The sequence below is a fragment of the Coregonus clupeaformis genome, chromosome 1 (assembly GCF_020615455.1).
Source record: "Coregonus clupeaformis isolate EN_2021a chromosome 1, ASM2061545v1, whole genome shotgun sequence".
Classification (NCBI taxonomy): domain Eukaryota; kingdom Metazoa; phylum Chordata; class Actinopteri; order Salmoniformes; family Salmonidae; genus Coregonus; species Coregonus clupeaformis.
The window spans coordinates 37,710,260-37,736,600 of NC_059192.1; the positions used below are offsets into that span (position 1 = coordinate 37,710,260).

At 43.7% G+C, this 26,341-nt stretch overlaps 2 protein-coding genes across 2 annotated transcripts in view; one reads left to right on the forward strand and one right to left on the reverse strand.

The window, feature by feature from the left end:
• Positions 1-9,867: 9,867 nt before the first annotated feature.
• On the forward strand, positions 9,868-11,640 carry LOC121568022 (uncharacterized protein C10orf105). The gene is made up of 2 exons (XM_041878536.1): positions 9,868-9,973; positions 10,738-11,640. The coding sequence occupies exon 2, from the start codon at positions 10,750-10,752 to the stop codon at positions 11,236-11,238; it is 489 nt and encodes a 162-aa protein (XP_041734470.1). The 5' UTR covers positions 9,868-9,973; positions 10,738-10,749; the 3' UTR covers positions 11,239-11,640.
• A 1,552-nt stretch (positions 11,641-13,192) lies between these two features.
• Positions 13,193-26,341, reverse strand: part of LOC123491337 (cadherin-23-like) — a 111,834-nt gene continuing 98,685 nt past the window's right edge. The window contains exons 10-17 of the mRNA XM_045221822.1: positions 23,636-23,748; positions 23,319-23,426; positions 20,767-20,956; positions 19,397-19,542; positions 18,740-18,959; positions 18,174-18,326; positions 17,795-17,908; positions 13,193-13,475 (exon numbers count right to left, since the gene is read on the reverse strand). Coding sequence (XP_045077757.1) covers positions 13,270-13,475; positions 17,795-17,908; positions 18,174-18,326; positions 18,740-18,959; positions 19,397-19,542; positions 20,767-20,956; positions 23,319-23,426; positions 23,636-23,748 — 1,250 coding nt within the window. The 3' untranslated portion in view covers positions 13,193-13,269. The remainder of the gene's footprint in view (positions 13,476-17,794; positions 17,909-18,173; positions 18,327-18,739; positions 18,960-19,396; positions 19,543-20,766; positions 20,957-23,318; positions 23,427-23,635; positions 23,749-26,341) is intronic.

A 26,341-nucleotide genomic window follows, 5' to 3' on the forward strand; every position in this document is an offset into this window, starting at 1 on the left:
AACGCCATGCTCTATCAACTGAGCTACCTCCCTGCATGCCATTCCCTCCCCTACCCTGGACGACGCTGGGCCAATTGTGCGCCGCCCCATTGGTCTCCCGGTTGCGGCCGGCTACAGCAGAGCCTGGATTCGAACCAGGATCTCTAGTGGCACAGCTAGCACTGCGATGCAGTGCCTTAGACCACTGCGCCACTCGGGAGACCTTTAAGCGGTTATTATTGAAAACAGATGAGACCTGACAACCGGGAATAAAAATGGACAAGCAACTACTGTCAAAACAAGAAGAAAAGAAAGAAAGAAAGAAAGAAAGAAAGAAAGAAAGAAAGAAAGAAAGAAAGAAAGAAAGAAAGAAAGAAGCGACTGCCGTACCACAGTGGAGTCTTTTTTGGGTCCCCCATCGTCAGCCACTACAGTCAGGGTGTAGAGGTCCCCCTTCTCCCTGTCAAGCAGCCCCGTGACTGTGATACGGCCCTGGGGATGGACAGATAGATGGAGGGAGAAGGCGAAAGAGAGGGAGAAAGGAGTAAAACACATTAACAAGCAACCTGATTTATCTAAGTTTGAAATATATACAGTATAATCCAATGCTGAGCAGAGTGTACAGCATCCAACATGGTTGGAGTTCAATTCCATTTCAATTCAGTCCATTCAGGAAGAATGCTTTTCAAGGGAAAATCCTAATTGGATTTGCTCTTTACTTCCTGAATTGAAATGGAATTGACCTTAACCCTACTGTCCAATAAGAGTGAGACATGCTAATACGGTTTTACACCCCAGGCTGTCCACTGACTCACTGTGATACTGTCGATCTTGAAGAGGGCCAGGGCGGCTGGCGACGTGTCCGGGTCGAAGCGATATGACAGTTGGTTGAGGTTGTCCGCCGACCGTGCCTGCACCTGCACCACCTCCGTTCCTGTGGCGATGTTCTCCAGGAGCGACACCTCGTAGCCCGCCGAGAAGAACGCCACCGCCTCGTCCAGCTCATTAAGTAAGGTCACGTAGACCGTGCAGAAGCCACGGTGGAACGGCGGCGCCTGGTCGGTAGCCGACACATTCATCAGGTAGCTGGTCTTGGTCTCGTAGTCTAGGTAGTCTACAGTGGTCACCAGGCCCGTGCTCACGTCCACATCGAACCTACGGTCGGAGCCAGAGTCCAGGGCGTAGGCCACCGCCCCGCCATCACCTGGATGGAGGTATTGGAGGATAGGGGGGAGGAGAGGGAAAGACAGGTAGAGGCATAGAGGGAAGGAGGTTGGGCAAAGGGAGGCAAATCAAGAGAGAGAAGACAAAAAAATGCTAAATGTAAAAAAAATAAAGTATGTAGCCATGCATTGCTACACATACCTATCTAACATGTCCAACCACAATATAACCAAAAAACTATATTCTGCTCTAACAAAGGGACTTTTCCATGACATGTGGGCAGGGTATGACATCTTTGTGTCCTCAGAGGTGATGTAGACCAAAGTTGCAGTGTTTTGGTAAAACTGTCAACATCACAACAACAGTTCCCACACAGTGTTTGTGCTACACATTACAGGAAGGGAAGTGTATAGAGTAAGCCCACACAGCAGAAGTGGATTGTCAAATGCCTCTCAGATTAATGGCACTCATTGCCAGTTTCATTACCGGGGGCAGACAGAACAATACAACTTAGTATAAAAGCTGTATGCGAGTCATATATCACCAATAACTATGGAGCCCTCTAACACCCCCACTTCATTGGCTTATTGAGGGAAACACCTGTCACATGTACTACAGTACCCATAATGCTCTGTACAGAATATTCTGTTTTATTTTAGGAAATAAAGCTAACATAATGTTGTCCTGTTTCCTTATCAATACATACAGTACTAGTGTACATTATAATGTATATATTATCAATAAAACCAGCTTGTACAGAGGGTTATGGGTACTGTAGTACATCATGTTACACTACAACACTCACCGGTGTCAGGGTCTGTAGCTCGGACAACGATGACAGAGGTGCCAATGCCAGCGGTCTCCCTCAGACCCAGGCGGTTGTACTGCTGCTGGGTGAATACTGGTGCCTCGTCGTTGGCATCCTCCACATACACTATCACCTGTAGTGGAAGACAGAGACCCTTGGAGTCAGAGAAGTAGCTGGACAACTGCTCACAAGATGCTCACAGGTGTCCTCCACTGCAGCCCTTACCCTTTTGCACCATACTCTACTCTAACAGTATACTCTAGTATGTCCTGTCCCACACCCTCTTCTCTCCCAATACACCGCCATCTCCTCTAAGCTCTTTTCTAAATCCTGCCTAATATCCTCTCCTTTTTCCTGCCATATGTATGACCCCAACAGTCTCCTCTTCTATGTTCCGCCATGTTCCCTCTCCCCTCCCTTCTTTCCCTATCCACTATATTTAGACACAATCCCCCCTCTCCCCGCCTCACTCGTACAGAGCTCCTTATCCTGCCTTGGTCACTATTGTCGTTACACAAAATGAGTGCCTTTTTTTGATATTTTAAGTAGAAATTGTGCACCAATATTGAATTTGAAAAGCCTGTTATATTAAATAAAGCACCCTTAAAACCCCCTAGGATCGGGGGCTGGGTTTATACTAAGCTAACATATGGAATTGTTTTAAGATGGTCATACCAAGGACCATTTAGCTACAGTATTTGATTTTGAATTGTAGGACCCCTGTAAGTATAAAATATATACAGTATATACAAAAATGATTTGATGAAACATACAATTCGGCCTTCAGCTATTAGCCCATAGAAATGCATTTAATAACATATTCATACTGTACATGGCAAAACAGATAGTCCAAAAATGTATCAAAAGGAAGTTTGTTTTGAAGTATCTATCCTATACCTGAGAGATATAAGAAAAGTTTGGACACACCTACTCATTCAAGGGTTTTTCTTTAATTATACTATTTTCTCCATTGTAGAATAATAGTGAAGACATCAAAACTATGTAATAACACACGTGGAATCATGTAGTAACCAAATAAGTTTTAAACAAATCAAAATATATTTTATATTTCAGATTCTTCAAACAGCCACCCTTTGCCTTGATGACAGCTTTGCACACTCTTGGCATTCTCTCAACCAGCTTCATGAGGTAGTCACCTGGAATGCATTTCAATTAACAGGTGTGCCTTCTTAAAAGTTAATTTGTGAAATTGATTTCCTTCTTAATGCGTTTGAGCCAATCAGTTGTGTTGTGACAAGGTAGGGGTGGTATACAGAAGATAGCCCTATTTTGGTAAAAGACCAAGTCCATATTATGGCAAGAACATCTCAAATAAGCGAAGAGAAACGACAGTCCATTATTACTTTAAGATATGAAGGTCAGTCAATACGGAACATTTCAAGAACTTTGAAAGTTTCTTAAAGTGCAGTCGCAAAACCATCAAGCGCTACGATGAAACTGGCTCTCATGAGGACCGCCACAGGAATGGAAGACCCAGAGTTACCAGCCTCAGAGTTCATTAGAATTACCAGCCTCAGAAATTGCAGCCCAAATAAATGCTTCAGAGTTCAGGTCACAGACACATCTCAACATCAACTGTTCAGAGGGGACTGTGTGAATCAGGCCTTCATGGTTGAATTGCTACAAAGAAAGCACTACTAAAGGACACCAATAAGAAGAATAGACCTGCTTGGGCCAAGAAACACGAGCAATGGACATTAGACCGGTGGAAATTTGTCCTTTGGTCTGGAGTCCAAATTTGAGATTTTTGGTTCCAACCACCATGTCTTTGTGAGACGCGGTGTGGGAGAACGGATGATCTCCGCAGGTGTAGTTCCCACCGTAAAGCATGGAGGAGGAGGTGTTATGGTGTGGGGGTGCTTTGCTGGTGACACTGTCTGTGATTTATTTAGGATTCCAGGCACACTTAACCAGCATGGCTACCACAGTATTCTGCAGCGATACGCCATCCCATCTGGTTTGGGCTTAGTGGGACTATCATTTGCTTTTCAACAGGACAATGACCCAACACACCTCCTGGCTGTGTAAGGGCTAGTTTACCAGTGTGCAAAGCAGTCATCAAGGCAAAGGGTGGCTATTTAAAGAATCTCAAATATAAAATATATCTTGATTTGTTTAACACTTTTTTTTTTACTACATGATTCCATATGTGTTATTTCATAGTTTTGATATCTTCACTATTATTTTACAATGTAGAAAATAGTAAATATAAAGAAAAACCCTTGAATGAGTAGGTGTGTCCAAACATTTGATTGGTACTGTATGTATATATATATATATATATATATATATATATATACAGTGAGGGAAAAAAGTATTTGATCTCCTGCTGATTTTGTACGTTTGCCCACTGACAAAGATATGATCAGTCTATAATTTTAATGGTAGGTTTATTTGAACAGTGAGAGACAGAATAACAACAAAAAAATCCAGAAAAACGCATGTCAAAAATGTTATAAATTGATTTGCATTTCAATTAGGGAAATAAGTATTTGACCCCTCTGCAAAACATGACTTACAGTGAGGGAAAAAATTATTTGATCCCCTGCTGATTTTGTAAGTTTGTCCACTGACAAAGACATGATCAGTCTATAATTTTAATGGTAGGTTTATTTGAACAGTGAGAGACAGAATAACAACAACAAAAATCCAGAAAAATGCATGTCAAAAATGTTATAAATTGATTTGCATTTTAATGAGGGAAATAAGTATTTGACCCCTCTGCAAAACATGAGTTAGTACTTCGTGGCAAAACCCTTGTTGGCAATCACAGAGGTCAGACGTTTCTTGTAGTTGGCCACCAGGTTTGCACACATCTCAGGAGGGATTTTGTCCCACTCCTCTGCAGATCTTCTCCAAGTCATTAAGGTTTCGAGGCTGACGTTTGGCAACTCGAACCTTCAGCTCCCTCCACAGATTTTCTATGGGATTAAGGTCTGGAGACTGGCTAGGCCACTCCAGGACCTTAATGTGCTTCTTCTTGAGCTACTCCTTTGTTGCCTTGGCCGTGTGTTTTGGGTCATTGTCATGCTGGAATACCCATCCACGACCCATTTTCAATGCCCTGGCTGAGGGAAGGAGGTTCTCACCCAAGATTTGACGGTACATGGCCCCGTCCATCGTCCCTTTGATGCGGTGAAGTTGTCCTGTCCCCTTAGCAGAAGAACACCCCCAAAGCATAATGTTTCCACCTCCATGTTTGACGGTGGGGATGGTGTTCTTGGGGTCATAGGCAGCATTCCTCCTCCTCCAAACACGGCGAGTTGAGTTGATGCCAAAGAGCTCAATTTTGGTCTCATCTGACCACAACACTTTCACCCAGTTCTCCTCTGAATCATTCAGATGTTCATTGGCAAACTTCAGACGGCCCTGTATATGTGCTTTCTTGAGCATGGGGACCTTGCGGGTGCTGCAGGATTTCAGTCCTTCACGGCGTAGTGTGTTACCAATTGTTTTCTTGGTGACTATGGTCCCAGCTGCCTTGAGATCCTTGACAAGATCCTCTCGTTTAGTTCTGGGCTGATTCCTCACCGTTCTCATGATCATTGCAACTCCACGAGGTGAGATCTTGCATGGAGCCCCAGGCCGAGGGAGATTGACAGTTATTTTGTGTTTCTTCCATTTGCGAATAATCACACCAACTGTTGTCACCTTCTCACCAAGCTGCTTGGCGATGGTCTTGTAGCCCATTCCAGCCTTGTGTAGGTCTACAATCTTGTCCCTGACATCCTTGGAGAGCTCGTTGGTCTTGGCCATGGTGGAGAGTTTGGAATCTGATTGATTGATTGCTTCTGTGACCAGGTGTCTTTTAAACAGGTAACAAACTGAGATTAGGAGCACTCCCTTTAAGAGTGTGCTCCTAATCTCAGCTCGTTACCTGTATAAAAGACACCTGGGAGCCAGAAATCTTTCTGATTGAGAGGGGGTCAAATACTTATTTCCCTCATTAAAATGCAAATCAATGTTATAACATATAACATACAAATATGAATATAATAATCATACAGTGGACACCTAAGCCTTTGCATGCAGTGTGCTGATACATTTAGTGGTCAAATCTCTGACATCTGAACCGTGAGGTGGACAATTATTGTTTTAGGAAAGTAGCCTAAAAAAACACAATAAAATAGGCTATAAAGGTTTGCATATGCTACACATCGAAACACAAGGAATAGTGTTTTTGTAATTTGTTATAGGCTGTTTTTAAGGACACGTAAATGTGGCTCACTTGGCCAACATCCCCATTTACTGATGGCGCTGGCTGCGCCAAGTTGGATCTGAATGCATATGGATATCCATTGAATGTCTCAAATTTCAGGTAAATTAACATCTTCCCTGTCATGTTGTCTGGTGCCAAATGTTCCTAAAGGAAACTCTGAAATGGCATATTGTTCTTATTAAGATATTTGAATATTCACATGAAAATCTGTCACCAATTGTATGGAAACCTAGCTTTAGACACACTAATGACTCTGGCAAGTGCACTAGTCCAGTGTCACTTTGATTATGCCTGAACATCATGGTTCATCAGCAGCCCCAAACATCTAAAGAATAAGCTACCAGCCAAACAAGTTCAAAATAGTTGTACTAAACTCTTCCCTCATACTCATCTGGAGGTTGAGCATTTTTTCATCTCTATCTCTGTAATGTGTCTGTATCTATGTAATTGTATATATATTTATGTAAACAAAATAGGGACCACAATGGAAATAAGTCCATATCTTTATTGTGCAATCACTTTAAAAAAAAATATTTTCTTAACTGACAAATAAAATCAATCAATCAATCCAAACTGTGCAGCGGCCAATTGATGAATGGAAAGAGACTTCTGTTACAAAACACCAAAAAGTTGAATGACATTCGGAGATTGTCAAGCCAAACCTTCGATACTGGGTAAGCCTATAAGGTAGGGAGGGATGTATTTTCTGTTTGCAGAGATTGACATAGTCTATTTATTGTGGTGTTGAAAACGCAAACCATGATATTGAAATGCCCGAAGTAGGTATGCTTTGTTTATTGGTTGTGTGGTGCATTGGCACAGAAACCTATTGGTGGAACATTTGTTGCATTTCCAGTATTTTATATAATTATAAATATGGCATCAAAAATGTTGAAAATCTGATTTCCCTCTAGCTGATCATTGACTCCAGCCAGCTCTGATCATGAAGTAATAAAACAGGCAGGGAGAGTGAGCTCGTCTGTGGTGGTCAGCGAACCCTCAACCTTCTGGCCCATAGCCCTGCGTGGCATCGAATGTGCCACAAAAGCATGCTGAAGTGGCAAAGTCGATATCCACGTTTATAAACAAAGGGTCGCTACAGTTATTGTTATTTGTGGTCGTAAACATTATTTTGAGTTAATTCTATGAGGGGGGAGGGTGTTCAATTTATTTTACAGTACAAGGAGAGGGTCATGTGAAAATATTTTTTACTTTGGGGGGTGCATTTTGTTTTGAGTTTGACCAGCCCCTCCCCCCTAGTCACTGGCAACAAGTGACTTTATAACAGAATGTTAAAATTAGCTTAAATTAAAGTTTGTTTTACCAAGTTACACTTCTCAAAAGGCACCGAATTGGTGGAACGACCCAGGACTCCTCCTCCAGCTCTGTCCCCCCTCCCATTACCCTCCCCTGTCCCCTCCTCACTCGCACAGAGCTCATTATCCTGCCCCGGTCACTGTTGTCGGCCTCCACCTCCAGCCCTGTCCCCTCTCCCTCCCCTGTCTCTCCTCCTTCCCTGTCCCCCCTCTCCCTCTCCTCCTTCCTCACCCCTCCTACTCTCCTTACCCGTACAGAGCTCCTCATCCTGCCCTGGTCACTGTTGTAGGCCTCCACCTCCAGCACATGGGAGCTGCTGCTCTCTCTGTCCAGAGCCCTCTGGCCCCGCATCACAAGCCCTGAGAGCTCATTAATCCTGAACAGACCCTTACTGTTGCCTACACATGCAGACAGAGAGAGAGATATAGGGAGACACACACAGATAGAGACAGAGAGAGAGAGAGAGAGAGAGAGAGAGAGAGAGAGAGAGAGAGAGAGAGAGAGAGAGAGAGAGAGAGAGAGAGAGAGAGAGAGAGAGAGAGAGAGAGAGAGAGAGAGAGAGAGTTGGGGTGGGGGGAGAGGGGGCGGGAGAGGAGGAGAGCGAAAGAGAGGGAGAGAGGGGGAGGGGTGCAAGACAGGGAGAAATGGAAAGAGAGAGGTTAGCTGGGGGTTAAGAGTGATTCCATGCAGGATGGCCATGAGGGTATTGATATACAGTACATTCAAATATTTATACTACAATATCACTAACATTGTAATCGGAATCTATCCAGATCAAGTGATACCCACTTGACACTGCATCTTTCAAATGTATCATTGAGCAGTTAAATGGCTAATACCGTATGACTTCAAATAAGGTTATGATTATGCATGCAGGATATGATTAGCATGCAGTGTTGTTGTTGACAGTCTTTTGTGTTTAGTTGTTTGTGTGCGGTGAGGCCTGTGAGTAGGTGTGAAAAGTATCACCACCTGGCGACTCGGAAGAGGATGGAAGAAGTTGTACTCACCAGAGAGGATCCTGTACAGAACCCTACCGTTCTCCCCCTGGTCTGAATCTGTGGCTTGCACCTGCACACAAAAACACACAACAAAACTTAACACATGTTAATAGCAAAGGCATATGCAGCCATTATACTAATTTACAACCACAGTGACTTGAAACCACACACCAATAGGCCTACATAGATACAGTAGATAAACATTTACACACATGTACACACACACACATGTGCGAACACAGGCATGCACACAAACACACACACAGACGCTGACCTTCATATAGACATACACACACACACGTACTAACATGCTAGTGACCCCCCCACCCCCTCCAAATTCTGTTTTGTCCCATGGTTGCCACAACAACTGCATCATGGCCCTGGCAACGATTCCACAATGGAGATTTCTCTCTCTCTGTCTTTATCCCTTCCCCTCTCTCTCTTTCACTTCTCTCTCCCTCACTCTCAATCTCCCTAACTCACTCTCTTCTTTCCCATCTCTCTCTCTTTGTCTCTTTCTCTCACACCCTCTCTACACCCCATCTCTCTCTCCCTCTACCAGTCTACCTCCTTTCTCTCTTGTTCACTCTCCCTCTCTCTCTCTCTGACAGGCAGGCATGGAGCCAGAGCAGCCAAAGACAAAAACACATCAGAGACAGCATGGCTCCACACAGATAACTAGTGAGGCATGCTGAGCTGCTACAGAATGGGCCATGACATTATACTGAGTATAATATACTGAATCCAACCATGACTTCTGACTGGAGTTCTGAACTAAAAAAAGGCACAGAGATGTTGAAGCAAGATGAGACTGAGCAGGCCCTGATCATACTCTGCTTGTAGGACCTGTGGATATTCCTAGACAGATGCGTGCACAAGCATGCATGCACACCCACACCCACACCCACAGACAGACACAAACGTGTTCAAACACACACACACACACACACACACACACACACCCTCCCTTCCTCTCTCTCTCTTGCTCCCTGCGTGAAAAGAGGGGCCCTGTTTCAGTTTCATTAGCTTTATAAAGAGAGGAGAAGAGAAAGAGGAGGAGAGGGGAGGGGTGAGATGGGAGAAAAGAGAGTGGGGGGTCAGATTGATGAATAGGGTATTACACAGTGGACTGCACCACTTTGGCTATAAAAGGGGTGCAGAGATTCCCAGTTCGTGTTACTAAGCCCATATGTTGTGAATTTAAGCATTTGCAGTGTTAGTGTTGGGAGATACATTTCTAAGCTCTTAGAAAGTGTTGGAAATTGACCATTGTTTAAGGCTCTACCAGTGGAAAACAAAGAGACTATGTTTTGATCACTGTCCTGTTACCCCCTTGTCCTCTCTGTCCCCTCTTTCTTCTCTCTGCATTCCCTAACACTTTCTTAAAAAGGCAGTGTGAGGAAGAAAAATAACGTGGAAGCAGGAAAAAGTTTGACTCACAAATACTGGATGTGACTGAAAAAGGTAAAGAGTGTGTGTGTGTGTGTTTGTGTGTGTGTGTGTGTGTGTGTGTGTGTGTGTGTGTGTGTGCATATAACATGTATGTGTGTTTGCTGACATGTGCTTATATGTGTTATGCCCACATGGGTGAATGTGTGTTTGGGTCAGTATGAGTGCATGCATCTAAGTATGGAGTCACAGTCAATATGAGAGAGTGAGTGGATGTTGGACAGTGGAAGATGTCTGAACTCTCTAGAGTTTGTGGTTTGTTTGTGGGTGGGTATATACTGTAAGAGAGTTTGGATTCAATATCTTGCGTCTGAGAGTGTGTGTGTGTGTGAGCGAGTGTGTGTTGGGTGGCGGTGACTAACGAGATGATGGCTGCTCCAGTGGCCTTCCCACACAGCTTCGCTGGCATTTGGTCTTAAAACTAATTTCACGTCCCAATGTGTTTCCCCCTAAACTGACAAGGCATGCTTTGTCTCTACCGAATTAAAGACTATGACATTTGTGTGTGTGTGTGTGTGTGTGTGTTGCAACTCCTTCAGGGTATGATGGTAATAACCCCTCCTAAAAAGGCCTAAGTCAGCTTGGTTTAGCTTGGATAATAAGGCAAGACTTCCCATATCAAGAGAGCTGCTGTGGCACTCTGAAAGAGACTGGTGCACACACACGTGCCCGCACGCACACACACGCACGCACACACTCACAAGCAGACCGCCCCAACACACACAGATGTCCACACACTTCTCATCTAACCTCCTTCTCATGACTTCTCTCCATTCCAGAACTTGGCGACCATGAACACCACCAGTGATCTAGCGGTCAACATCTCCTCCACCCCTTCTTTCACAGAATCACCATTACCTTTCAACCTATCCAGCCTGCCCACCTCCCTCTCTTCCTCCCCCCTGCCATCAGAGCCTCACGACCCATTGCTGACCATCATGGTGGTGCTAGGCCTGTCCCTGCTCCTGGCTGCCTGTGCTATCTTCCTGGCCGTGTGTCGTGGGTCGTCAACCCAGACAGAGGAGGACTCAGATGGGGGCTGTAGTTCAGGCGAGTCCCTGGTCTGCGGGCCTTCTCTGTCATCGGAGCCCCAGCTCAAGCTGTGGAAGAGGCTGGGCTCTGTACGGCGGTCATTCACCTCCTCATTCAGACGACCGCCCCAGCGCAGGTCCAACTGCAGCACCCACTGCTCCCCAACCAGACCGCAACCTGACCACAGCAGCTCACCAACGCCCCACCTTACCATGCCCTGCCTGTTTGACTATGTTACAGAGATATGACCACGCTCTGATCGTGAGATGAACGCAGGCCCGGTCATGGAGATGACCGCTTTGACTGTAACTTGACCACAACACTCAGACTTGACCCCAGTCCTGCATGTTCATGGATGTACTGCTATATAAACAATAACACTAACTTCTGACCAAACCCTAACTTCAAGATAACCTTTACTCCACCAGTCCATGTGGTTATTTGGACGATGTTGTTATTGACAAGAGAAGCATGTGCAAGCCCAAGGTTCTTCCAAAAGGGATACCAGCCTCTGTGGATGATGTGAATTGTTTCGTACATTTTGATTGTTGTATTATTAGCTACACTCTTATAAAAAAACAGTTCCAAAAGGGTTATTCGGTTGTCCCCATAGGATAATCCTTTTTGGTTCCAGGTAGAACCCTTTTTGGTTCCAGGTAGAACCTTTTTGGGTTCCAGGTAGAAACCTTTTCACAGAGGGTTCTACTTGGAACCCAAGAGGGTTTTGCATGGAACCAAAAGGGTTCTACCATGAACCAAAAAGGGTTATTCAAAGGGTTATCCTATGGGGACAGCCGAAGAACCTGTTTAGGTTCTAGATAGCACCTTTTTTTCTAAGAGTGTAGAACACTTTGTGTTATTCTTTTATTGTATTAAAATGTAGTTTGTTTTAGAAAATAAAAAGCTTTTCTCAAGTTGATATTGTGTGTGTGTGTGTGTGTGTGTGTAGGTACAGTTGAAGTCAGAAGTTTATATACACCTTAGCCAAATACATTTAAACTCAGTCTTTCAAAATTCCTGACTTTTAAACCTAGTAAAAAATCCCTGTCTTATGTCAGTTAGGACCACCACTTTATTTTAAGAATGTGAAATGTCAGAATAATAGTAGAGAGAATGATTTCTTTCAGCTTTATTTCTTTCATCACATTCCCAGTGGGTCAGAAGTTTACATACACTCAATTAGTATTTGGTAGCATTGCCTTTAAATTGTTTAACTTGGGTCAAACTGTCACGAATTCTGCCGAGACTGCTCCTCCTCCTTGCTCGGGCAGGCTTCGGCGTTCGTCGTCCCCGGAGTACTAGCTGCCACCGTTGAATGTTTCGATGTTCGTTTGGTTGGGTCTGTCTGTTACACCTGTGTCCGTTTGGGTCTGATTATGTGCCCTATAAGTTTCCTGTGTTGTTTTCGTTAGTTTGTGTGTTATTTTCCGCCTGTCCGTTGGTGTCACCTGTGCAGTACTCTGGACTTTGTTTATTGTGACGCACTGTGTTGCGTTGTCGCTCGCCTCCTTGTTTTGAGGTCCTTTATTTTGTATTGTTTTCTACAGTTAGTAAAGTCTTGTTTGACTCAGCCTATGCGTCCTGTGTCTGACTCCTCAACCGCATCCACATCAACACTGACACAAACGTTTCGGGTAGCCTTGGTCCCATGGTGTTTATACTTGCGTACTATTGTTTGTACAGATGAATGTGGTACCTTCAGGCGTTTGGAAATTGCTCCCAAGGATGAACCAGACTTGTGGAGGTCTACAATTATTTTTCTGAGGTCTTGGCTGATTTATTTTGATTTTCCCATGATGTTAAGCAAAGAGGCACTGAGTTTGAAGGAAGGCCTTGAAATACATCCACAGGTACACCTCCAATTGACTCAAATGATGTCAATTAGCCTATCAGAAGCTTCTAAACCATGACATCATTTTCTGGAATTTTCCAAGCTGTTTAAAGGCACAGTCAACTTAGTGTATGTAAACTTCTGACCCACTGGAATTGTGATACATAATTATAAGTGAAATAATCTGTCTGTAAACAATTGTTGGAAAAATTATTTGTGTCATGCACAAAGTAGATGTCCTAACCGACTTGCCAAAACTATAGTTTGTTAACAATACATTTGTGGAGTGGTTGAAAAACGAGTATTAATGACTCCAACCTAAGTGTATGTAAACTTCCGACTTCAACTGTATATCCATGTGTATGTTTGTGTGTATATGTATGTCTATGTGTGCACATGTCTGTGTGTGTGCATGCATGAGTGTGTATGCGTGCGTGCATACCTACATTCATGTATATGATTGTGTGTACATACGTGCCCCGCGCGTGTCAGCCTGCCTGTGTACCTGCAGGATGCTGTATCCTATGGGGACATTCTCCAGTATGCTGGTCTCATAGCTGTTCTGGAGGAAGATGGGTCTGTTGTCGTTCACGTCCAGTACTTCTACAAACACTGTGGCTGTGCCTGTCCTCCTGCTGCCTGCTGGACCATTGTCTGAGGGATTTTAGTCATTTAGGGATTTACAATCAGTGCATTCATTGGATGAATAAAAATAAAAGAAACACATCATACTGTGACACTTTCTGTATTTTGAAAGTTCTATAAAACTTGATTGCTGACATGCAAAACACTTTGGGACTGTATCAACAGTGGACTAATGAAACAAATACCAAAATATAGTTTTTGAGTATAACTTTCCTTTAAGTAAGTCAAGATCTTTGAAATCTTTGAGAGTAAAACCAACTGTATAATCCAATCAATTGGTGCGAATGAAATGGAACAAGTAACATCCACTAGATTCCTTGGAGTTCTAATTGATGAAAAGTTATCCTGGAAAGATCATATTCAATTTGTCTGCAGCAAAGTGATGAAATCTGTTGGTATCATCAGAAAGATTAGTGGTTTGGTTCATCAGGCTTGCTTCCTAACTCTTTACTATAGCTTAATTGACCCATCTCTCATTTACTGTAAAATTGACTGGGCCAGTACATATGCCTCCTACCTACACAAATTACTCATCATACAAAATACATTTGCAAGGCTAGCCACCTCCTCCAATTACCTGGCTCCATCTGCACCTTTGTTTAAGAGTCAATATCTTGTCTATTTACGACATCAATGTATGCCAATTATGCATTTTCATCTACAAATACTCATACCTCCCAGACAGTTTACCTAAACCCTTCAATGGATTCTTCCAGGTTAATTCTGAAATCCATCTATATAAGACACTGCGATAACCTTCATCCTCCCCACTGCCTCACCTCACATAGTCAATTCTCTATCAGATACAGAGGTACCATACTCTGGAATTCTTATATTCACATTGCCAAAACCTCATCATCCCTCAATAACTTCAAGTGAAGACTGAGGTTCAGCCTGATGAACCAAACTACTCAGTAATTTCCTCCATATAGCCCAACTCTCACACACTCACATCCATACATGCACACATGCACACACACATTTCAACAAAACATATACAGTTCATCATTTTTTGTTAATGCTGATCAGTTAATTTGTACATTTATGATTAGTGAGTTTTGTTATCTGTTTTAAGAAACCTTTTTTATTTTTGTACTTACGTATTGTATATTGTTTTTTTGTGGTGTGGTTTTTATATAAGTCCTTGGGCTTCCAACCACACCTGCACACCATTTTTTATTCATTTGTTTATATCTGTATTGTTGTTTATCACTTATTTTCTTTAGTTTCAATAAATTAAACCTTAATCATTAAAACCATACAATAGAAACCAAAAATTAACACAGTCTGAGTCTTTGTAAACCCCATTTTTTAGAACATAACAGTGGGATACTCAATGTTCAGCCATGTTCAATTACTTCTGAGGTAGTGACATGAGTACCCTCTTCTTCTCTCAATCCTTCTTCTCACCAGAGCTCTATGGGCCCTGGTCAAAAGTAGTGCACTACATAGGGAATAGGGTGGCATTTGGGATGTAGGTGTCACGACTTGCCCTCATGGGTTGAGGATCAAACATGCCGGCTAGGCAAAGGTTTGAACACCCCCTTTCCTGGGGGCCAGTTTTATGACCGGTCGTAAATACCGTGCAGACTTTCTCTTCCTTGCCATGAAGTATTGGGAGAAAGGACCCCTTTGTTAACAAAGGAAGTTTTCCCGCCAAGACTCCAACATCCAAAAGTGGATAATGAAACAATATTCCTACTTAAAAGAATGTGGGAAATGGTTGGTGGGGACTTAAAGAACAATCATGTCAAATTCTTTACTATGTAGTGATGTCATTAAAGACGGTGGAACAACATAACTGTATCTCTGGGGGGCTACACTTCCCAGTTTTGAGGTTTGCATCTAATTGTTGTATAAAACGAATGATTAAGTATAATAATACTTTGTGACTATAACAATGTGATTTTAGCATTCTAGATAATAATACGCCATTTAGCAGACGCTTTTATCCAAAGCGACTTACAGTCATGTGTGCATACATTTTTACGTATGGGTGGTCCCGGGGATCGAACCCACTACCCTGGCGTTACAAGCGCCATGCTCTACCAACTGAGCTACATAGGACCAGAGGACAGAGGACACGCCCAGATGAGCACAAACATGATGGAATGCCCCTTTTACCCCGAGTGCATAAAAAGCCTCATGACAAAATTCACCTTAGACCAGCAGACGTGAAGCGTGAGCTAAACGTTGCAAATGGTTGAATTCAACTCAGACCAGGAAGCCCACGGCTTAAAATGGTTGACAGTCTACAAGACCAGCAGACGTGAAGCGTGAGCTAAACATTGCAAATGGTTGAATTTCTACCAGACCAGGAAGCCCACGGCTTAAAATGTTTGAATTTCTACAAGACCAAGAAGCATGAAGCTGAAGCTGCAAGTTACAAAATGGTTAGACCAAAAAGACCAGAAAATGTGAGACGTTAGTCCACACGTTTGAAATGGAGAAACTCTGAAACTCTCAACCTCTACACGAGGTGAAGAAGAAGACAATGCACTAGACCTTATCATTTCAGTCTGCAGTTGGCATGTATAGTCGTCGAGAGAACTTTCACTAAAGACACGAGGTGGGAAGAATAATCCCTCTCAGACAACCGCTGGTACATCTGAAGTATCCATTCTAATCACCACTATGACCAGAAGCTCTACCAAGGACATTGGGATCTCTGGTGGGCAAACCAGAGTCCTACATCATCAACTCAACTACTATCGAGAACAGCTACACGTAAATACATGTTGCATTTCTAATCCGAATGAGCGTAGTTTCCAAAGTAACCACGATAGTTTGAATCTCTTTCTCCCTTCCACTCTGACCCTCCTTCTACCCAAACATTCACGCTAATGTTAGTCCAGTCCACTAGGGACCTGTTTTCATTGTATTACTTTAGTAATCAATAACCTATGTGTGTGTTTGTATTGTGTTATTATTTAGTTAGTTAGTAAATAAATAATTAAGAAAATGTGTGTATTGCTGATTCATCAATAAGGTTAGGGTTCTTGCAGGTTCAAGGATTATGCGATGTTAAGAATGAGACTGATGAGAGGCAAACATTTGATAAGTGACTGTTATCGATATATAACATATATATCTTCTAAGAGTTTAATTCGGAGATGGTAACTCGTTAAACAACTTATTCCATGGTGCCCCAAATTCCTAATGAGTTAATTGTTACATTATCCATTTAATCGAGTGACAATTAAACATAGTTACACTACCGTTCAGACTGGCCAATTAAAATAAAAGATTAAGATGGGCAGTCTGAGATATGGCTTTTTCTTTACAACTCTGCCTAGAAGGTCAGCATCCCGGAGTCGCCTCTTCACTGTTGACGTTGAGACTGGTGTTTTGTGGGTACTATTTAATGAAGCTGCCAGTTGAGGACCTGTGAGGCGTCTGTTTCTCAAACTCGACACTCTAATGTATTTGTCCTCTTGCTCAGTTGTGCACCGGGGCCTCCCACTCCTCTTTCTATTCTGTTAGAGACAGTTTGCGCTGTTCTGTGAAGGGAGCAGTACACAGTGTTGTACGAGATCTTCAGTTTCTTGGCAATTTCTTGCATGGAATAGCTTCATTTCTCAGAACAAGAATAGACTGACGAGTTTCAGAAGAAAGTTATTTGTTTCTGGACATTTTGAGCCTGTAATCGAACCCACAATTGCTGATGCTCCAGATACTCAACTAGTCTCAAGAAGGCCAGTTTTATTGCTTCTTTAATCAGCACAACAGTTTTCAGCTGTGCTAACATAATTGCAAAAGGGTTTTCTAATGACCAATTAGCCTTTTCAAATGATAAACTTGGATTAGCAAACACAACGTGCCATTGGAACACAGGACTGATAGTTGCTGATAATGGGCCTCTGTACGCCTATGTAGATATTCCATTAAAAATCTGCCGTTTCCAGCTACAATAGCCATTTACAACATTAACAATGTCTAGAATGTATTTCTGATCAATTTGATGTTATTTTAATGGACAATTTCATGTTATTTTGAAAACAAGGACATTTTTAAGTGACCCCAAACTTTTCAACGGTAGTGTAGGTGAGTCGATAAATAACAGTCATACATTAAAGTAAGTCACGTCACGACACAGGCCTTCTTGGTCTCTCTTTGGTAAGATGATGAAAAGGAACAGAGACCGTTGCACAACAAGACTTGCATCCATCACTTCTCGCTCCTCAATCTCACAGATGTACAAAAGGGTTGTAGCTTTGAACCAATTTGATATTTGAAATCGTAGAAAACATGTACATTAAAACAAGCCCAAATTGGATACACAGAGTAAAAAGAAAGATGAAAATTACTCTGATAGGGCTAGGACTTACCAATAGCCTCTATGACCAGTGAGTATGTAGCCTGTGTCTCTCTGTCCAGGCCAACCACAGTCCGGACCACACCATCTCTGAAGCCAACACTGAATTTACCATCCTGGTTACCACCTGCAGAAGACAACACACATATAGTGGGATATTACATGTATATCTCGGCTATTCACTTATACACACGAATGAACGCAAGTATGCATACACACACACACATACACTAGTGTACACACATAAACAAGTAGTAGCACATTCACATAATACAACTCTACATCTTGCCCAACCACTCTAGACAAACACACGTCTTTCCCAACCACACACACACACGCTCACAAACACACAGACACACACAGGCTGCCATGGCCTTAGTTTGACCTCTGACCTGTGATGAAGTAGCTGAGCTCGGCGTTGAGGCCGGCGTCGTTGTCAGAGCAGTTGAGGCGAGCAACCACATGGTCCCTGGGGACGCTCTCCTGCAGGGACACGTTGTATATCTTGGGGAAGAAGGTGGGGGTCTCGTCGTTGGCATCTAGGACTGAGGGACACAGAGAGACAGGCAGGCAATCAGACATACAGACAAAGAGAGACAAAGAGAGACACATTGTCTCTTAAAATAACTTTCATCATGCTCAATAGGCAGACAAGACAAGCAACACATTTAACAGATTGTCATTAATCTCTCAGCGCTTCTAAAATATCTGCTTCTGACCAGCAGGTAGTGCTATTATACTTAGCAAATTACTGTCTTGAATCAGTCTTTATATGGTGTAAAGTTTGTATGTTGGACCAGCCATGACCTGTATTCACAAAGCGTCTCAAAGTAGGAGTGGTGATTTAGGATCAGGTCCCCCCTGTCTTAGTCATTATGATCTGAAAGGCAAAACTGATCCTAGATCAGCACACCTACTCTGAGACACTTTGTGAATACATGCCCTGATGCTTGCATACCTGTGATGGTAAGGGTGCTGGTGGAGGTGCGTGGGTTCTGCCCTTGGTCGTACGCCACGATCCTCAGGTGGTACAGGCTTATCTGCTCGCGGTCCAGAGTTGCCGTTGAGTACAGCACGCCCGTGGTGGTGTTGAGATAGAAGTCAAGGCGTGGCATGCCCACCAGTAGCCCCATGGTAACCCTACCATTCTCCTGCTCATCAGGGTCCTCCACCTGGATCTGAGGGAGGAGAGGAGAGAGGGATTGAGAGAGAGGAGAGGGAGATAGGGAGAGAGGGAGAGAGGGAGAGAGGGAGAGAGAGAGAGAGGAGGACGGGAGAGAGGAGGATGGGAGAGAGGAGAGGAGGAGGAACAGAGGAAAGGATGCGAGAAGGGAAGGAGAGGAGAGGAGACAAGAGAAAAGGAGAGGAGAGGAGAGGAAAGGTGAGAGGGGAGAGGGGAGGAGTAAGATGAGATGTGGGGATTAGAGACAGAGGGGACAGAGAGGGAGAGAGAGATGGAAGTGGTGGGGAGAATAGAAGTGAGAGGAGGACATGACAGACAGGGGAATACAGAAACAAAGAAGATGTTCAATTTGCCTTCACACTTCCATCTGATGAATCTGTTACAATTACACACGCAACTAACTCTAATGACATATTGTAATGGTGTACTGACCTTGAACACAGAGGATCCACTAGGCAGGCCCTCTGGCACCTCGGCCACAAAGGGCAGGTTAAGGAAGGTGGGGTCATTGTCATTAAGGTCCAGCAAGTTGATGTACACCGTGGTGCTGACTGAGGAACGCAGTGGAGGTCTGCCAACTGGAGTGGGCGCCAGAGGAACAAACACAGAATTTACAGGAGCACAAAACTCCAATAAAAGTTTTACCATCAATATTACAGGGGGGTTAAACTTCCTGATTTGGCCTCCTATTTAGTTCATTAAGAAATGCAGCCAAACGAGAGTTGTCTTGGGGGGGTGGTTTAACGTGGCTGTCGCTTGTGTTTGTGTTCGCACGTGGCAAGTGTTTGCATATTCACACTGCCAAAACAGTACACAGTTACAGTCACTTCTAGACAACTAGAAACAGTCTAACCAGGTCTTGTGTCTTGAAGTCGCCTAGGCTAGCTAGTGTTAGCCAACTTAAGTCACATAAATTTGGAGCCATTGACATTTTAAAATGTTTTGTAATTTACTGATGGTCCCTAACTAGCCTCATAGGGATATCGAATGTCAACCAAATTGACCATGGGCATTACGATTGGGTCGCATGCAGCTGCGCTCCGAATTGATGATTACTTGGGTGCTACCAGCTGCGGGCATTTGGGCAGGATTTAAATAAACCCAACCCAAGAAAAACTGTTACGGTACCCTTCATTCCGTGACATAGCATTTTTTCATATCATCTCGCAAATCTCCGTTTTGGACGAGACTGACGTTATAACAAACATTATCCTATTTAAACTTTGTAGTCAATTCTGACATTAGAATAAATGTTTCTGACTCATATCGATGCCACATAGGCCGTTTTCCAAACAAGAAGTGGCTTTTTGGGACAGTTGTTCTTTAAAGTAGCAGGAAGGTCTTGTAGAAACAGTGTTATTGCAGAGACTCACATATGAACGCACACTGTAATTTAGATACAGATACATTATAGGCTAACAGACTGAAAGACTCATCAGCCCCAGACAGTCGGACACACGCACGCACGTACACACACACACACACACAGACACAGACAGACACAGACACAGACACAGACACAGACACAGACACAGACAGACACACACACAGACACACAGACACAGACAGACACACACACACACACACACACACACACACACACACACACACACACACACACACAGACACAGACAGACACACACACAGACACAGACAGACACACACAGAGACACAGACACAGACACACAGGCACACAGAGACAGAAGTATCGTCCCAGATAAACAGCTAGCCAGCCAGACACACAGAACAACAAACCGACCAACAAACCAACAGACAGAGTTCTGGCCTGGTGTGGGACTCACGATCGACAGCAGACACGATGATGGTCCTCATGAGCAGGATGTCTTTTGGGTTGGACCTCTCTCTGTCCAGCACGGCCCCGCTGGTCCTGATCTTCCCCGTGCTGCTGTTGATGGTGTAGAAGGGGTTCTCTGGACTGATGCTGTACACCACTGTCCCATTGTCCCCAACGTCTGGGTCTATCGCTAGCACCTGGAGGGATGTATGGGGGGGAAGGAGGGATAAGGGGGGAATAAGGGGGGAAGGGAAAATGGGGGGAGGAGGGAGTGGGGGGGTGAGTGGAGGAGAGGAGAGGAGGGGGTTGGGGGGAGGAGTGAGGAAAGATAGGAAGATAGGAAAGAGAGGAGAAAATGGAGGAGTGAGGGGAGAGAGGAGGAATTATGAGAGAAAAAAGGAATAGTGGGGGAAAAATCTGACACTTTACATCACTTCACCCCCACTGCACAACAACAGTCAGGTGGGAGAGAGATAAAAACATCTCTCTCCCATCCTAACATCTAACGTGATAGGTGATTTATACACTGGGCCGAGAGGGCCAGCTAAAAACACGGCATGATTTTTAAAGAGCTGATCAATTATTCCCGCACTGACAAAGAAAACGCTGGAAACTGGTTTTGATTACCCTACATTGATTATGGAAGAAATTAGAAAGAGGGGAGAGAGATAAAGAGAGAGAAAAAGAGAGAGAAAAAGAAAGAGGGGGTAGTGGAAGGAGATTTAAGAGGGGAAACGTATTCATAGGTAGCCCCACAGTCCGTTTAAATTAATCAATCTAGGTCTTAGGAGAGAACATAAACTGTCTGACTGTGTGTGTGTGTGTGTTGTAAGGCTCTAGCCTTTGCCCAGGGCACTGCGACCAAATTCATCGGCTCACTGGGCTCTGCAGGTGGCTCCCCGTCGCCATGGTAACACACAGAGGGCATGGGCACACAACAACCCAATTATGGGACTGTATGGCACAGGAGAGGTGGTCGCCTGCCTGGCCTTATTGAGCTTTGGTCAGAAGGGGGCAAGGGGGGCGAGGGTGAGTACCCTCAGAGCACCATCTCCTTTGATGAATGTCTGTGTCACTGTGTGTGTGTGTGTGTGTGTGTGTGTGTGTGTGTGTGTGTGTGTGTGTGTGTGTGTGTGTGTGTGTGTGTGTGTGTGTGTGTGTGGATCCAATGTAAGGGAAATCCAACGCTAAGGAAAAGTGCATCCAACGCAAGGGAAAAGTGTTCATATTAAAGTACATATGGAGGAAGTGAAGAGTGGGAGAGGGAGAAAGACAAACACAATTCAATGTTCCAACACCACCACTCGTTCTCTCCTCTCCTCTTTATCTCTCCATCCCTCTTGTACCACAATGATGGCTAAAGTGCTCAAATTAAAGATAGATACATTTGTTCTCTTTCTCTTCCTCTCCTCTCCATTTTCTCCAGTTCCACCATGATGGAGGGAGTGAAGAGAGGGAAAAGCAGAAAGACAAACATTTTAGTGCCAACCACCACTTTTTCTCTCCATCTCTCATTCCACAGTGATTACTTTTCTCTCTTCCCCACCAGCCCAGCAGCAGGATAATTTGCAATGCATTTGACTGCAGGCTACATTTTAATTAGCGATCGGACTCCCTTAATTACACTCACCGGCACATTGTTAATTAATGGACAATCAGGTGTTCATCAGCGACAACACGTTGCCAAAGACACCAGCAGGACAATGAGGGAGGGAGGGATAATAATGTCAAAATGTTTACTTGATACGACCTACACTGTGACTTACAGTAGTTGTAGAGTGTATTGCCCACTAATAAAAGTTTGGTCTGGTGGCCTGGGATGGTCTAGCTGTTCACCTGATTACGTTCCACCACTCCCCCAGAATGTATTATTCTAAACTTCATGTATGTCCCGGAGTTTACTTGCACTGTTGGACACTTATTGTATATTTCCACTTATTGTCAGAGCACAGTGGGTTAGGTATACATATGCTCACTGCAATCAAGTCTTTCCGTTACTCAAATTTACTACCTGTAGAAATGTCACTCGCCCCCAAACGTGCGTTTATTTTAAACCTCATGTACTGTATGTCTCGCAGTTGATTTGTCGTCTTTCTGTCCGAGCACAGTAGGTTAGGTCTATATATGCTGCAATCCATTATTTATTTGTCGATCAGCAGACTCTGCACTACCTGTAGAAGTATCTTCTTTATCCCTTAACTGTAATCCATTTAGTATGTTTCCTCTGGCTACACATTGTACAGCACAGTCGATTTATTTCCACCAAAATACCCGCAGTCATATCCAATCAAAGGGAGAAGAATTTAAATGCATTTAAGGTTCCAATTCACTTTCAGTTTAGATGAAGGAGCACAGGAAAAATCCTATCCACAAAAAAAGTGTAAAGTGGTCAAAGAATCGTACTTTCAATTTAATTGCTATGGACAAGGCAGCGGTCTGTCTGTCTTCTGCAGTCCGCTCACCACATAATACCCTTGCTAATTTCTTTATATCTACAAGCCATAGTTCATCTGGGGGTCAGGGCATCAAATGTCAAAGGTCAAGGCAAACTGAACTCACAGAGATGACGTCAGTGCTGATAGGGCTCATCTCCACCACGTTGGCATGGTACGGCTCATCTCGCCACATGGGGACATTGTCGTTGATGTCCAGGATGGTGATGTTCACCTGGAGGGAGGAGAAGAAACGGTTAATGACTGTTCTGAGTTCAGTTAAAGGCTTAGAGGGAGAGAGAGAGGGGGAGAGAGAGAGAGATGGAGGGAGAGAGAGAGAAATGGAGAGAGACAGCAAGAGAGAGAAAGCGAGAGAGAGAGAATCATCTAAATACTCTTAGAACAATAAGAAACATGAAGAGGTTTGAGAATTGTGGTGGTTACCGTGGCAATGCCTGTCTTTTGCAGTGGCCCCACCCCTCCATCCACAGCTCTGACAATCAGGATGTACTCTGACTTCAGCTCTCTGTCCAGTAACGCTGTAGTGGTGATCTCTCCTGAAACACACAGTAATGCAAAGGTCAAACACACGTCAGACACAACACAAGCATGTACAAAAACACACAGACGCGCATGCATGGACACATACAAACACGCACACTCGCTCTCTAGTGTAACGGGGGTCAAGTGTGCTGCTAACAGCTTAGCTTCCTCCAACGGACCAACGGTTTGAGCCACCCAAAAGGTACTGATTGGATGGCTCCATCCGCGACATGTTAGCTATGGAGTGAGCTTACAGCACGTTCTTAATTGCGTTACACTAGCATTCACGCAAGCACACCCATATGCACGCACGCATGTGTAACTTGTAGGGGGGGCGTGGGTGTCATGTTAGAAAGGTCAATATTAGAAACAGGTCATTTTGACCCCCCCCAAAAATATACCATGATGAGTTTGATTGATTGAAGAAAATAAATCCCAACTGTAAAGAGCCAGGCAGCTACTGACTTTATGTGGCTTTGCACCACAGTGACTCAGTTCCTCATTTTATGATTGGATCCCCCCGCCACCAAATACGCTTTTGGTTGCGCCCGGTCCCCAGAGGCAGCCAGCCAATGTATTGCTTTGGTCTGAAGTAACAGTTCTGCAGAATGCACTACACACTCTCTCTTCCTCTTTGTAGTGTTCGCTGAGGAAAGGTAGCTACAGGGCTCGAAAATAAGGGTGTCCCATCGTCCCGGGGAAGCAAAAGAAATGGCCTCTGTCTGAGACGGTTCAAAACAGACTCTCTAAATGCTGGTTTCAATGGCATAATAAAGTGTTTATAAAATATATCCCCTTAACATATCTATGATCTGATTTTGGCATGGCTACATTGAAACAAGGTAAGACATGCCTCATAAAATGACATAAAAAGAGGATAAAAGTGCAGGACATACAATTTTTTGGGGGAGTGCAGAAGACTGTAAGTAAATGAATGAATGGCTACATAGCTAGCTAGCTAGCTAGCTAGCTAACTACACTGTACAATTCATAATATGCTGACACTATGTAGTCAGATAGCTAGCTATACCTATTGCCAGATAGTAAATAAATAATTCAGCTAATAAAAGCATAATCTAATTCATGTTAATAAGCTAACCCCATCATTGTTGAGGCCTGCCTTTTTTGTCACATGATAATAGTATTTTGGTCATATGATTATGGCAGGATTCAAAGATAGGCAATAGAGAGAGTGATAGAGAGAGCACCGCCCATGTTGAGGCAGGGAGAGGACGAACAGATAATCAGGTGACAATTTGGAATTTGAGTTGTAAGGCTGTCTTGTAAAGCATGTTGCACAGCAATTTACATCGCACACAGATTGGAACTATCGGTTCCTCCTCATTTTTGCTGACTGCACCCATTTGCTAAAGCAAATGTTGTTGCCTGAATTATCATGCAGTCTATCATATCCACCAGGTGAAGCTGGATACCAAAGATAGGAAAACAATATACCCCAAATGTATTTGGTGCATTTACAGTGGGGAAAAAAAGTATTTAGTCAGCCACCAATTGTGCAAGTTCTCCCACTTAAAAAGATGAGAGAGGCCTGTAATTTTTATCATAGGTACACGTCAACTATGACAGACAAATTGAGAAAAGAAAATCCAGAAAATCACATTGTAGGATTTTTTATGAATTTATTTGCAAATTATGGTGGAAAATAAGTATTTGGTCACCTACAAACAAGCAAGATTTCTGGCTCTCACAGACCTGTAATTTCTTTTTTAAGAGGCTCCTCTGTCCTCCACTCGTTACCTGTATTAATGGCACCTGTTTGAACTTGTTATCAGTATAAAAGACACCTGTCCACAACCTCAAACAGTCACACTCCAAACTCCACTATGGCCAAGACCAAAGAGCTGTCAAAGGACACCAGAAACAAAATTGTAGACCTGCACCAGGCTGGGAAGACTGAATCTGCAATAGGTAAGCAGCTTGGTTTGAAGAAATCAACTGTGGGAGCAATTATTAGGAAATGGAAGACATACAAGACCACTGATAATCTCCCTCGATCTGGGGCTCCACGCAAGATCTCACCCCGTGGGGTCAAAATGATCACAAGAACGGTGAGCAAAAATCCCAGAACCACACGGGGGGACCTAGTGAATGACCTGCAGAGAGCTGGGACCAAAGTAACAAAGCCTACCATCAGTAACACACTACGCCGCCAGGGACTCAAATCCTGCAGTGCTAGACGTGTCCCCCTGCTTAAGCCAGTACATGTCCAGGCCCGTCTGAAGTTTGCTAGAGTGCATCCAGAAGAGGATTGGGAGAATGTCATATGGTCAGATGAAACCAAAATAGAACTTTTTGGTAAAAACTCAACTCGTCGTGTTTGGAGGACAAAGAATGCTGAGTTGCATCCAAAGAACACCATACCTACTGTGAAGCATGGGAGTGAAAAACATCATACTTTGGGGCTGTTTTTCTGCAAAGGGACCAGGGCGACTGATCCGTGTAAAGGAAAGAATGAATGGGGCCATGTATCGGAGATTTTGAGTGAAAACCTCCTTCCATCAGCAAGGGCATTGAAGATGAAACGTGGCTGGGTCTTTCAGCATGACAATGATCCCAAACACACCGCCCGGGCAATGAAGGAGTGGC

Excerpts from the sequence above, each read along its gene's own strand:
- LOC121568022 (XM_041878536.1), top strand. The coding sequence starts at position 10,750 with ATGAACACCACCAGTGATCTAGCGGTCAACATCTCCTCCACCCCTTCT.